The sequence below is a fragment of the Haliotis rubra genome, unplaced genomic scaffold, assembly GCF_003918875.1.
Source record: "Haliotis rubra isolate DU_JTF1 unplaced genomic scaffold, ASM391887v1 Scf167, whole genome shotgun sequence".
Taxonomy (NCBI): domain Eukaryota; kingdom Metazoa; phylum Mollusca; class Gastropoda; order Lepetellida; family Haliotidae; genus Haliotis; species Haliotis rubra.
Window position 1 is genome coordinate 465,802 of NW_025765636.1, and position 14,682 is coordinate 480,483.

At 38.9% G+C, this 14,682-nt stretch overlaps 1 protein-coding gene across 1 annotated transcript in view; it reads left to right on the plus strand.

The window, feature by feature from the left end:
- LOC124272181 (solute carrier organic anion transporter family member 2A1-like) overlaps nucleotides 1-13,743 on the plus strand; it is a 58,660-nt gene extending 44,917 nt beyond the window's left edge. Inside the window, exons 7-10 of the mRNA XM_046707319.1 lie at nucleotides 10,624-10,801; nucleotides 12,191-12,351; nucleotides 13,057-13,121; nucleotides 13,426-13,743. Of these exons, the coding sequence (XP_046563275.1) occupies nucleotides 10,624-10,801; nucleotides 12,191-12,351; nucleotides 13,057-13,121; nucleotides 13,426-13,697 (676 nt within the window). The 3' untranslated portion in view covers nucleotides 13,698-13,743. The remainder of the gene's footprint in view (nucleotides 1-10,623; nucleotides 10,802-12,190; nucleotides 12,352-13,056; nucleotides 13,122-13,425) is intronic.
- Nucleotides 13,744-14,682: the final 939 nt, after the last annotated feature.

Here is a 14,682-nt window from a genome sequence, read left to right on the forward strand (position 1 = left end):
ACAAGTTTCTATGGCTATTAAACATTACCTAACATTAGAGGTCAACAAGCCGATGCATTTGAACTTACACAACGATATTTTGCTCGTATTGTGCAGGGGCTTAATAAAAGATCATCAACAGACTCTACTATTGCAAATTTGGGATTGTGGACACTTATTGGTTACATCGACAACCATAAACTCATCTTTCCTGGACGTCTATGCAAAATCTCAAGTAATAATTTTGCCAAAAACATATTTTGCACAGCAATAAACACATCTAAAAAGTCCCCTTCAATCTGTGATTTTATTTTTTTATATCGTGCACACCAGATACTTCACACAGGACCAAAAGCCGGATAGTAAACCATTGAAATAAACGTAAATACAGTAGGAAATACATTTGCCGATTTACGTATGTTTTCAGATATTTCCTAACTTCAGGCATATATTTCATATGAATCTATACCTTTGAAACATATGCTCATCGTACATTTTCGTATGCACAAGCACCTCGTTCATGTATGCCCTGACCGGATTGTCAGGGATTTCCAAACATGAAATGCAAAACAGATACCCCGGTAAATACATAATCATACAGTATTTCCAATGCATTCCTTTGAAATTCAATGGGTGCGGAAATTTCCGATTTCGTTCTAAGTTTACTCGAGTTGGAAACATGTGAATTTACTGAGGTGTAGAAACACATGTAAATTTTCAAATTTGCAAATATTTACACACCTTATATATTTATGTATCATACCTGATTTCATGGGTATGTATATTAACGGTTCATACATCTTTATGTTACCTGTGCTCAAGCAAGATGATCATATGTTTCCATCATGTGAATTACTTGGTTCATGTAATTTCATTTTCACACATTTTAGTACGTTTGAAATCAAAGTTCACATGACCTCAATATTCTTATCACCCAAAGGGCCTGACAAAGAAAGCAGTATTACGCAAGCTAACACGCCTTTTTATAGTTGCACTCGCTCTTGCTATCAGTATCAGTTACGCCTTGTCTGTGGTGTTGGCAAATCTTGTGAGGTGTGAGGGATTAACAGGTTCAGTGGTGAACAAAGGGCGATGCCCCTTTGTCTTCGCAAGTGTCCCTAGCTGTCCAAATAGAATAGCACTTTGTCTCTCTTGGATCACAGCCAAATACACCACACGTACCAACTCGTAATTTCTTAAGTCTGTTCAGCTCGCGCATCACTACTGTAACGTTCTTTTGACAGTGCATAAATGGAATATTATTGCACGGCATGTGACCTTCCTTAATAGTCTCACAGTGCCTGAAAAATGTTATTTCTCCATTCGCTCAGCCTTTGCTGTAATACATAAATTTTAAAGTTGTCCACATTTGTTTCACTGACGCAAAAGTATACGATAACAAACAATGCCATATCAAATTATATATTCTGTGAGACATGAAATGAAAAATTGTTTTTATCGTGTAGCGATTATGACCGAATAGCACAGGCGGGTGCGTTCTCTGAGTATATCATAGGCATGTTGGATCTCCGTGCCTTTTGTGAAATTCGTCTATATTGTCCTGTTTAAATTGACGATCCATAACTCAGATTGCGAGTAAATATCACGTAAGTAATTGTAATGTCGCATTGCTGTAAATTTCCCTGTCGGACAAGTCATTCTCACAAGATATATATTCCCTTGTTTGGAGGAGGTCTATGGCTATTACGCCCCAGTGTTGCTAAACATCTTGTAGGCCTTTAGTCTGACACAGACGCAGACCTCGCATGTTCAAGTTCCGATCTGACAGGGGCTGAAAATATCATTCCGACATGAATACAATATCTCAGTGATTTCCTAAGTAAGTGGAGTGCTTTCTACAACATTGGAAATAACTGTATCGTTGTCCTTCTGATATTCCCCCGAACGGAAGCTCTACCCATTTAGGGTACAATGTGTAAGTTACAGAATTGTAGGGAATAGTCATAAGACTTTTCTACTTTGACCAGGATTCTTTGAACTTGTAACAGTCTTTTGAGAAGATCCAAAGAGAAAAGGGTAGTGAGCGATGTATCTGAGCGATGCATTACTCTCTTACATAAGGTGAAATATCACAGGGTTGTCATGGTAACGATAACTTGGCATACTATTTATTGTGTTATTCTTTAATCTGCGATTAGAATGTAAATCAGTTTTGACGTGAGCATGTTAAGAAAAGAGAAGCTGTAAAACGAAATGTATTGTGATCCAACCTATAGGCCTTTGTAAAAGCGAGTTTCAAGCCACCTACATAAAACCCTGTTTTCATAATAAATATCTGCTAGTCCGTGGCACGATTCCGACCATATCATGGGCATGTGTTTGTGAATCATAATCATATAGTGATGTTACAAGGCGTCCATCCCGCGTCAACAACACATGCAAACAGGGGCGTAGCTACCATTATAAAAAAACAGCTCGAGATTACACATGATCTTTGCTAAAAAATATTTTTTCTGCTAATTCTTGCCAAAAATACCAACAAACACGTACCATTTAAAAAGTGGAAATCCCTCTATGAATCATATTGACTACAGAATTCTTTGATTAAAGCATTACCATGTACAGTAAACAGGTTATTCTTCATATCATAACTTTCGGTGATGATTGTTTTTCCATCGACATGTATGAGGACGTTTTGTTACAGTCACGATTATATGTGAATCATCACTGAAATGCAGTTGTTTATTTTTCATTTGTTTATCATTTATTTTAGAAAAAAACACCAAATTCTCAATGTATAATAATAATAATAATAATGTCACTTATAAAGCGCAAATGTCCACACACTTATGAATGCTCAATGCGCTGAAAAGAATTGAGTAAAAGAGTCAGACATAGGCACTTTGAAACAGGTGAGTTTTAACTTTTGACTTGAAGGTTGAGAGAGATTCACATAGTTTGATTTCTAAAGGTAAAGAGTTCCAAAGAGTTGGTGCGACATAGGAGAAAGCCCTTTTCCCATACGAAACAAGGTGGAATTTGGGAACTTGTAGTAGGTGCTGATTCTGGGACCGAAGTGATCTTGATGGAATGTATTCTTTGATGAGTTCGGTGAGATATTCTGGAGCTTGATTGTGGAGACAGCTGAAAGTGATGCAGAGAAGTTTGAAGTTGATTCTCTGTTGAATAGGCAACCAGTGTAAGGATTTGAGAACAGGAGAGATGTGATCAGATTTAGTCTTCAGAGAAATAATTCTTGCAGCTGTATTCTGTACTTTCTGTAGTCTTGAGATATTGTGTTTGCTGAGGCCGATCAACAGTCCATTGCAGTAGTCTAGTCTGGATAGCACTAGACATCTGACTAGGATGTGGGCACATTCCGCTGTGATGTAATTCCTGATGTTTCCTATGGCTTTAAGATGAAAATAACATGATTTGCATATTCTGTTGACTTGCTCCTGCAGTGAAAGGCCTGCGTCAATCCAAACTCCTAGGTCTTTCACAAGTCTCGATGTAGACACTTGTGCTGAACCAATTGTGACTTCATTTCTGAGAGGAGTTAGGTGATGCTTTCTGCCAACAAGTAGAACCTCTGTTTTTTCATCATTGAGCTTTAGTGTTTGGCCGTTCATCCATGATTTTATTCCAGCAGTGCAGAGTTCTAGTTGTTGGGCGGCTGGTGATTGTAACGCAGGTGTGAAAGGCTTCAAGAGTTGGGTATCATCTGCATACGAATAGTTCGAGATTTTGAAGCTGTCGATGGCGGATTGAAGCTGGTTTGTATAGATGAGAAAGAGGACTGGACCTAGGACGGAGCCCTGAGGTACACCACACGAGAGAAAGGTCTTGCTGGAGAGTTTATCTGCAACTGAAACAAGTTGACTCCTGTCTGTCAGATAGGACTGAAACCATGTCAAGGCTACACCATGAATTCCGGCGTGATGCTCCAGAATGTGCAGCAGTATCTCATGATCCACAGTATCAAATGCTGCACTTAAATCTAGTAGGACCAAATATGCAGCATTGCCTGAGTCAACTGCCCATCTGAGGTCATTCATGACTCTTAGTAGCAGAGTTTCGGTTGAGTGATGTGGTCTATATGCAGACTGGAATTTACTCAGAATGTTATTTTCAGACAGATGATCCATGAGTCTCTTCGTAACTGCTCGTTTAATCAGTTTGGACAGGTAGGGCAAGTTAGAGACCGGGCGGTAATTTTTAAGGACCATTGAGTCGTTGTTCTTTTTTTTTTATGTGTGGTTTGATGATAGCAGTCTTCATGTTATGCGGAAACACACCCTCCGATAGACTCTTGTTGATGATGTCTGTGATGACGGGCAACATAGAGGTCATGTGATCAACAATCATTTTGCTTGGGATTGGGTCACTCAAACAGGTTGTTACATTTGATGATCTGATGAGAAGTCTAACTTCGTGCTGCGAGAATGGTTCAAACTTGAACAGGATTGTTCCAGTGAACTCAGACTGAGTGCCTTGTCTTTTGACTGGACTGTTTCCATGAAAAAGAGTTTTAATGTTTCGGACTTTGGATTCAAAATAGCTGTTAAAGTCATTTGCTAATTTAGAGAAATGGTATTTATATCAATGGAGCAGACATGTATAAACTATGTCCAAACATATTTGTATATGAGGAAATCACATTTCAATTTCCATGGTGGTAAGATTTCCGTCCGTATCCCCCCTAAATTTTAACGATGAGAAAACTTTCATTGAGTGGCATTTTTAGAAGTAGAATATGTCTTTCAGTATGTTCAGATACAATTAAAAAAACACGTTAAAACTCATTCTTATCAGATGAGGAATATATATTCAGGTGATATGATTTGACCAGAATGAAATTTAAGGGGGGATACAGGCGAAAGTCTTTCCACAATATTTTGAAGCTATTGAAATCATCAAACGTCAAACGATAACTCTTCAGGTCTCATAAAAAAATGAAAGTTGGGCAAGCCCTCAATACCACCGGCTTACACGAAAAAATTGGCTTGCTACGCGCCTGGCAAACGCACGAGAATTGCAATACGGGCCTCTAACCACTGATTCTCCGTGACCTGGAGACACATGTGACTGAGCGTATGTTGGGACGTCGTCTGTCATACAGACCCTGAAGCAAATATATCCAAGCCCACGCAAGTCTACAAAATGTGGCAAGTCTAGATTTCCACAGCTTCAGGAGAAAGTCTCAGGGCTCCTTATCATTATATTATATTTTTTTTTTACTATGAACTTTTTTTCTGTAAAATATGTTCATATCAGAGACTAGTTGTTAATCTAGTTCTTGTTAATCTAGTTCTGACGGGTAGAAGACAAAAGACAAAATGGATACTAGTGCTGTTACATTTTTTAAATTATATATAAACATTCGTCCTTGTCTCGGGGTATATGTATATTTTTCACCAAATGTACATTTGGGAGATATCGAAATCTAGGTTAAGCTTTTTGAATCATATTTACAATTAAAAGACCCAAACAATGGTTTGTTGTCAAATTTTTTGGTTTTCCATATCTTGTTCCAGTCTGTATCACAGTCACAGAACGATATTTTTTCCCCTTCTGTCTCTAGGAAAACTCACTGCAGGGTTCGGGTTATAGAGTGCCATACCAAACACTCACAGCTGGCGGGACCAACATCTCCAGTAAAATTTACATCTGCCAACGCTTAATTCGCAAGTGGTGAGGCAATACGCTAATGAGGCTAAGGGTCCTGTACCATGTTTGTGAAATATCTATCATCTAAGTAAGTCTAGCTATGTATGGCGTTAAGTCACTGCTTGAAGAAAGGCTCCTTTAGAATTTTATTTGGTAAATATTAGTATTTCCATCATATTGGAAAATACATAGACTAACGCTTAGTGTCTGAATATATATAATTTTGATAGTAACAAACAAACCCATCTAAAATGAAAAAGAGCCCCAGGGAGACACGAGATTCAGTCCGGCACGCCATGGCAGTTGTTTACTTTGTAACCCGACCCCCAAAGTGAGTTAGGTTTCTTACAGATGTTAACAGACCCTGGACCTGAGGAGATCTAGACTTGCTTCATTTAAAGGTCACATGCAACCAAAAAATCAAACATAATTAAAACACAATTATCACTTATTCATGACATATAATATACATTACTGGTTATGAAAAAACATATCAACAAACTTATAAGCGTACAATCGCAAATCAAAAGTGCAATATTGTGTACTTGGGTTTACTTCCCAAGAAACGAAGCAGCCGGGATACCGAACCCAGTCAGAGCGGGTGGGTGTGCACTCAAGTGTAACGGCTGGTTCATTTGCAGATGCCCTCACGGCTCATTGTGTGTGTATATATAGAGATGTTGGGTTTTGTAAATACATGCTCTGAGTCTTTTTTTGTGTATAACATTTTGCAATCAACAGACATCATAACATGTCATGTGTACAAGTATCACACCTGCCTGTCTTTGTAATTACATAATGTGACAGAGACCGAACTCGGGCAATAAATCAATGCATTTTGTTTATGGTGTATAGCCTGATTGGTGTTAAGTTCAAATTGCATGTGGTCAGTGATAGCAGCTGTGTATTGAATATTGTCATTAGCAGAGAGGCAGGCAGACACACAGGTGTCAATAAAACAAGACATTGCGTTTTGTCTGTGACAACGACATATCTATATCACAGTTAGAAATTCTGTCAACGCTAAATAATGACATTGCTTTTAAGTTTCGAACTGAGAAAGTGACTCGGTAAGAAGAACGTGTGGTGAAATAGACAAATGAAATTATATAAACAGTTAATTTACTGTCATAATGTATATAAAGCTCGCGCCTGTGAGATATCAACAAAACATTAGAAAAATAGCTCACACCAAAGCCTTCACCGAGTATTCACCGGACAACCCGCTTCCAAGCTGCGCGAACCTATTTCACTGCGCACGTGCTATGGGCGCAGCCCAGCTGTTGAAACCAGTTCCCCGAAAAGTCGGGGAAAATTATTGAATCGTTTGAACTCCGATTTCGCGCGATTTTTTCAGGTGCTTTTTTTCAACTTTATAAGTTGAATTTGCATTTTTGACGATTTGTTTCGGTAAGTCCATACCGAAAGGTATCAGAATCTGCAAAGTTGTGTTTTACGTTGCATGTGACCTTTTAAGGATTTAGCATTGCAGAGAGAGCTTGGCAGTAGGGTAAATATTGTGGTTCAGGGACTGTGAGACAGATTAAGCAGTAAGGAAAATAATGTGGTTTAGGGACTGTGACACAGACTAGAAAATGCATTGCAACCCCACACTTCATTGTGACTATGATTAAGGCGTCATTATAAAACACAAGGGTTATTTCCTTTGCGTTAACTGACAGGCTTTCGTTGTCAAATTATTTGGAACTCCGACCAAAGGTGATGTTATGCTGTCTGGAAATATGGCCTTTTTGTAATGCTTTGGTTGCATATAATGATAAGTGATTGTTGTACATATGATGTTTTTGCAGAGTAATCTCAGCTGACTAATACTTTGCACGTGTTTCCCCCCACTCTTTCCATACCCGTAAAAGTTCATTTTCCATATATATGTCTGTAAGAAAATACTGTAAAGTAATGGGATGGCTGAATTTGGCCACCCGAGGTAGTGACCACAGCACTCTGGTTATACTGCATTGAGAGAGGACAGAACTTGGCAAGATACCAATAAATATGCTTGTCATTTAAACCTTTATCTGATGTTGGTGGAATGTGATATTATAATTGAAGATGCATCCTGCACCTGTAGCCCCAATATAGATGTTGTTAGTCTGTGAATCTTCCAAATTATTTCGTCTCTTTTTTTCAATTGAAATTAAGATCTTTGCCGTTTATCAAAATAATATATTTTCAGTCGTAATGTGCCTATTGTCGGGAATCAAACACCGGTTTTTGACCTGACAGGCGAACGCTCTAACCACGAGCGTACCCCATCATTCCTTGATACTGTTAAAGAATATACATTGGTACATCTATTATACATTCAAGATTGAACCCAGTTTTGTCACCATATATCCTTAAGTTTTTATGGTAGTCCTTGATAATTTGATGCACACTGATAATTTAAAAGGGGAATATAAATAATGATTGTTTGCGATCTTTATCCAATTTAGTTTTCCATTTATCTAGTAATGTTCAGTTTCTATTTCCTGGAAATTCTGTACGAAGGTACTTTTAACAGTTTCACCAAATAACAGTAAAGCATACAGATAATACGTTTCGGTATTTTGATAGATTAATAAGTACACATTATATTCCATGATATTGAGATACCAAAATGATTTACATAATTATATAATGTATAACAAATTAGACAGCAAAAAGCAAAAGCATAAAAGAAAACGCACGACGAACATAAATGCTGTCAGGTAGTAAGCTTTCAATAATTATCGAAACTGCTTAGTTATGAGCTAAATGCAATCACTACAATTTTCTATAGTCTACCCAAGAGATGGAAACAAAGTAGGTCTACAGTATATTCCGTCGGGTAACTGAAATTTGAGAAAACGTCCGTATGGGATAATACCTGTATTCCGAATCAAAAAGAGGTCATACCAAGTATGTGCATGTTCACACATTTACAAAAGCAATTTACACCGGGAATCATTGATATATTGTAATAATCTTTTATGAAAGTATAGATAATGAAATTTGTTCAGTTATGATCAGTCGGATAACTCATACAAGTGAGCACTAAAATTAGGGACCTAACGGTTCATGTCTGTTTGAACACATCTGTCTGTGTTTTATTGTAATTAGCAGTGTCTCCTTGTACAGCATATATATAGTACCTAAGGTCAGTTATTTAAACTGTTATGTAATTTCCATTACAAAAAGTATAAACGATATTACCTACTGGTCAGAAAGACTTATCAGTACCCCAACACCGACCAGCCGCCACCACCCCACCTACCCATGCCACACCCTCTCCCTCGCACACACACACACACTCCCTAACATACATATCGATCTGGTCCATAAACCCGATATTTGAACCTTTTAAACAGACATCATGTGAATGTCAAGAAAGACACGCACGTTATTAGTGGTGCTCAGTCATGGGTATCACTTCACCACGTGTTTCTAATTATCTCAGTACATTATGGCGTGGTCGGATGCGCTAATGAACCCTATGTGGCAGTTATATTACAGAACCATTGAAATATATGTTAAAGTAGTGTCAATCTTGTAACACTCTATTTACCCATTACCAACCATTTACGCAGGTACTAAATATATGACAAACCTAACCCTGGTCATACGAGATTTCAAGGGTATTGAAATGCATGTCCTACAATCACAGGATTTACATATGTTACACATGTTAGGAAACACATGAAAACAATGGCCAGATTTACACACCTGTGAAATACATGTACATGCAGAGTTGAATGTTCGTTTATTTTAACACCCCTTTAAACGTGTGTAAATCTGACGGCCAGATGATACGTAGATTTCAAACGTTATTCATATGGCCGCCGGATGAAACGAGTATTTCCTGTTAGTAAATTTGGGTAATACAGTCATTATACTGACTCCGAGCCGACCAGTCCTTGTTGCACCCATTAATGCCGAGCGCCAGGCAGGGACCAACAAGTACCATATTTTAACGTCTTTTGGTATGACGCGGTCGGGGATCGAACCCGCGACCTTCCGCTCTCCGGGCGGACGCTCTTACCACTACGCCACGGAAGCGGTCATAGGAATACATTTAGCGAGGGCCTTCTAAATGGGAGAACACAGACGCCCCTGTGCCGCAATTCGCTCATGCTTGATAATCTCCAGGGTATACGTTCCGATAAATCTCCACTATACCCTGGATGCATCTACGGCTTGGCCCGATAATTGTATTACCTCCCTTTGCTGGCTCCGCATTCCCACAGTAGCCAGTCAGATAAGCCGCCGTTACAACCGAGCTTGCCAGTGTCAACAAAAATAGCCGTCGCAGCCGCGAAAGTTGCTACTCAGGTTTTGGGGGAAAACATACGGACACATTGACATGTCCGAAACTTTAAAAACATATATGCATGAACTCCTTCTACCTCTTTCAGAGTACCTCTGCCAATATATTATTGTGTTGCCAAGTTTAATCGGTTAGATGCTTTAAAAAGCGAAAGTGAGTTGTGATTGGTACGCTCAACTTCCTAGCGTAGACACCTGATTGGATCAAAAGCCAACCAAGGGAGGTAATAAAATCATCGGTCCGAGCCGTAGATGCATTCAGGGTATATTGGAGATTTATCGGAACGTGTACCCTGGGGATTATCGGGGATGCAATTCGCTTTGCAGAGTTGCGTCCCTTTGACACGCCCAATACCATTGATAGTGATTTGCTCTGTTTATGTTACTAGGTTTGTTGTGAAAAGTAACCGTTATCATAGGTTTCCGAAGTAACTGATTATTTTGTATTTTCAAGTAAGTTTGTTGAAATTTCAACCAACTATCATTTAATTCCTAGATAACAACGCCTTGTATGCTTCCGTAGGTTTGATTGTCCGTCTGACTACAATATCAAGATTTCCACAAAGCTTTAACCATTCCCTACCTAAACCTTCATTATAGTCATCTAATTCTGACGAAATATAGCATTTAACTTAATTAATTTTACTTTTAAAATGACATTTAAATTTTAACAAGAAAAGTGGACTCTAATGCTATGGCCATTTATTTCAGGAACACTACAATGTATATTGGTACAAATTATTCAACGTCGTCTTCAGTGGTGTCTCCTGTCGGTTGTAACAGTGACTGTGGCTGCACAGACGCCCCCTACTTCCCAATGTGTGGCGCCGACGGTGTAAATTACTTCTCCCCCTGCCACGCCGGCTGCAGCGACTTCACCACCAATCATGTAAGGCATCTTCACGTTCACGGAGTACTTTAAAGTACCTGTATAAGGGTTTGAATAAAACCTATATACTTATAATAGTAATGTTAACGTTTGATATTTAAGTATGATATTGACCGCAAAAACATTAACCCAGTAATAAACCCAGTTATATGGCGGCGGTCTGTGAATAATCAAGCCTGGACCAGACAATCCAGTGATCGACAGCATAATCATCAATCTACGCAATTGTGATAAGTCAGCGAGCCTGACCACCCGATACCGTTAGTCGCCTCTTACGACAAGCATGGGTTACTGAAGATCAGTTTTAACCCGGATCTTCACGGGCCAGTGACAAATGTAGACACTGGGTGTAATTCTAGAGTCCGATTATTTTTTCAGTGATATTTTGTATTGATTTCAAAATATCTTTATTGTCAAGTCGCTGACGTCGTACTTGATGTTTGTGAAAGAATGAGTGAGTGAGTATGGTTTTAAGCCGCTTTTATCAATATTCCAGCAATATCACTGCGGGGGACACCAGAAATGGGCTTCACATATTGTACCCATGTGAGGAATCGAACCCGGGTCTTCAGCGTGAGGAACGGACGCTTTAACCATTAGGCTACCCCACCGCCCCTTGTGAAAGAATGGCGCATGACCATATCATTACTTTATTCCTCTTGTTTCAAAGGAACATAAACTAAGGCTCTTACAGATGCCTCGTTAAACTTTACCAGACATCGCGACAAGCGGTATAGTACGCACGATTCAAATGGCCTTGATAAGCCAAGCCTGTTTAGATTGCACCAGTGAAAATCCGCGTCAAAATTGGCTTTAAGAAGCCAGTTACGAGATTAGGTGCCTCGCTGACTTGGTTGATGCGTATTATCGTAATATTTGCGTGGATCGATGCTCATGATGTTAATCACTTGGTTGTCTTGTCCTTCCTCGATTATTTACAGATCACCGCTATAATTATATCTGGAATAGTGCGGAGTGCGGCATTAAACGACAAACATACAAAACAAACACTATATATATTTCCTTTATTGTCGCAAAATGTCACACAATACTAACAGAGACAAATAATACATCTTTGTGTGCGTCTCCGAGGGAACCGATCAAGGATGTTGGCAATCCTAAAACGTTGGACTGAATCTATAAATATGTTGATCAGGCAAAAGAAAGTATACTCCGATTCAGTGGTGACTGTAAATTACAAAAAACAATACGTTGATTTTAGAAAGAGGTGTGTTTGATAATGCAACGCTGTTGTGTTTTAGAACTGAATTTTACAGTGGGTCTTTTTGTCTTTTTTGAATCTAGAAACTTTTGTAGTTTTTTTGTCAAATCCCATTTTTATGTGTATACTTCGTTTCCCCGACTCATTAACGCCATTTTTTCATGCAGACCTTCTCCAGCTGCGCGTGCGTGACCGGAAGTATTAAAACAGCGACCCCTGGACTATGTACTCCGGAATGCCCAATGTTCTACGTGTTCACTGCCGTGGCAGTTGTTGCCGGATTTGCCATGGCAATGGGGGGAATGCCCATTTTTATTTCTGTTATAAGGTACGTCCACACATGAGATGCTAAGACACAAATTCATGCAAAACTATATCTTGAACAGTTTACAAAGCTGTATGATTTAACCAAAAGTGTTGTGAACCAAGTCCCCTGCTGCATAACGTTATATACCTGCGATTTATAAAAGTGCTGATTGATAATTAACATAAATGGAATAAATATCAGTCGTTTTGAATTAACAAACCGAAAAGACAGTTTTATCGTATGCTAATAATTCTTAACAAAAGAATATTTTGAAGTCTTTGATCGGCATTTAGAAGTGATACACATAGTTTTTCATTCACCTGATGAAGGAGTAAGACTATACTCCGAAACGTCGCTTTCGTCAAAATAAAGGAGTTGACATCCATGAATTTATGAACATTACGGGACATTATTTTATGAAATAGTAGTTTCAATCTTCATTGCAAAGAATTTCCCACGAATAGCGATGATCCTTTGTCTGGGTTGTTCCACACACCATCTTAACAGTGGGAATCGGTTAGTTCGTGAGTTTGCATACAGAGGTTAGGGTCAGCGAACTGACTGATTCCCCTCATTCGCATTTCATTGATGATTGTAAACCCCTGACATCAAAATTCTGTTTCAAACATATCCCCTCCCAACTCAACCCCAGAATATTATCAGATCGGTCCCACAGGCAAAGAAGTGGAAATAATTCCGTATATATATACGTTTTGCTGTTCACAGAAGTGTAAGCGAAGAAGACAAGCCGGTTTCTCTGGGTTTGGCCTCGTTTTTATATACGCTTTTAGGTGAGCATTTGATAATCATTGTAAATGGACATCTTATGAACGAATAATGTATCAATACTTTCTAGAAGCCTTGATTATCGATATTGTCATATATAGTGGCCAGAGTAATTCGGTTCTAGTGTCATTACTGTCTAAAACTGTGTTCATATCAGCACCCGCCCCTGTGGGTTCCATCTATTTCTATGTCTAAGTCTTGCATGATTTCAGGATTACATTCAACATCAGATGACCAGCTATGACAAATTAATATTTGAAAACTTGTTTAGTTATACCCAATTCGCTAATTTTCCCTCCTTCTCCCTAGGCTTTCTACCGGGACCGATATTTTTCGGTTGGGTGATTGACAAAGCCTGCCTTGACTGGAATTCCGGATGTGGAGGGAGAGGCGCATGCGCACTATACGATATAGAGTTGTTCCGGTACCTGGTGATGGGCATCCCGGCAGCGGCTCGGGTCTTGACTCTCGCCTTGTACGTGTTCGCTCTGTGCATGGCGCTAAGACCATCCTCAATATACAGGAAACACGAGGAGGAGCAAGGGACAAAGGAAGAAATAATGAAAATGAAACCAAGATAGTTGGACACTTAGCGTTTTTCATGTGTTCATTCCAGAAAGACTCAGTGGATATATTTATACTGCATATGTGAGGTGTCAGATTGAAGAGCTCATCAGATAACAGTGAGATGTGTCAGGATAATCTCAGATGTAAATCTAAATCACTTAATATTTTAACTGTTTATAATAGAACGAGATGAAAACAGTAGTGTAAAGAAATTACAAATCCCCTGACTTTAAAAGTTGAATGTCACAATTTCCGAACTGACTGTTGGGGTGGCCTAATGGTTTAGTCGTTTTTTCTCGCCAAACAGAAATTCCTGGTTCGATTTCCTAAACGGTAGTCTGTCTTCTACCAGACCCTAGAGTTTACAGGGAAAAGGTAGCCCATCTGAAGTCCTGGATGACTGAACAAGTTAAGATTGCCTTAAAATTGTTCCGGGCTCCTGTGTATGTTTTTATGTATTTTTAAAAAGGATAAACAAAATTCTGTGACTAAATGCCAGAATTCTTATGGTCTCTTTTTGGATTCTGTTATTGTTTTAGAAAAGCAAGTTAACATTTTCTTGGAATTAAGAATTGGCCTAGGCCCTTTTAGCGTATATATATTTTTTTTTGTTAGATATATATTTATTCAGTAATTTTAAATACAATACATTATTTCTGTGACTTAATGTCAGTGTACCCGTACTGATAATATGCCTGAAGTTAATCCATAGTGTTAATTGCTGACACTATCACCGTACTCTATACTCTCTAGTTCCGCTCCCATCTGGGGGTATTTGAGGATCACGCTCATTATACTAATACTAGATTGATGATCTTGAGGAGCAAGTGGGACGAACCAAGCAAGTGTTTGCAGACATCAAGTGAACCGTTATCAGTTTGGTAAACCCTGAGGGGAAATGGTATATTCCAGGTATTTCGGAAACTATATTTTTCTCCAACGCGTAGCCCAAAAGCTGCGTCTTTCGTTTCACCCTCCTGTAGAGGATGTTAACCAACA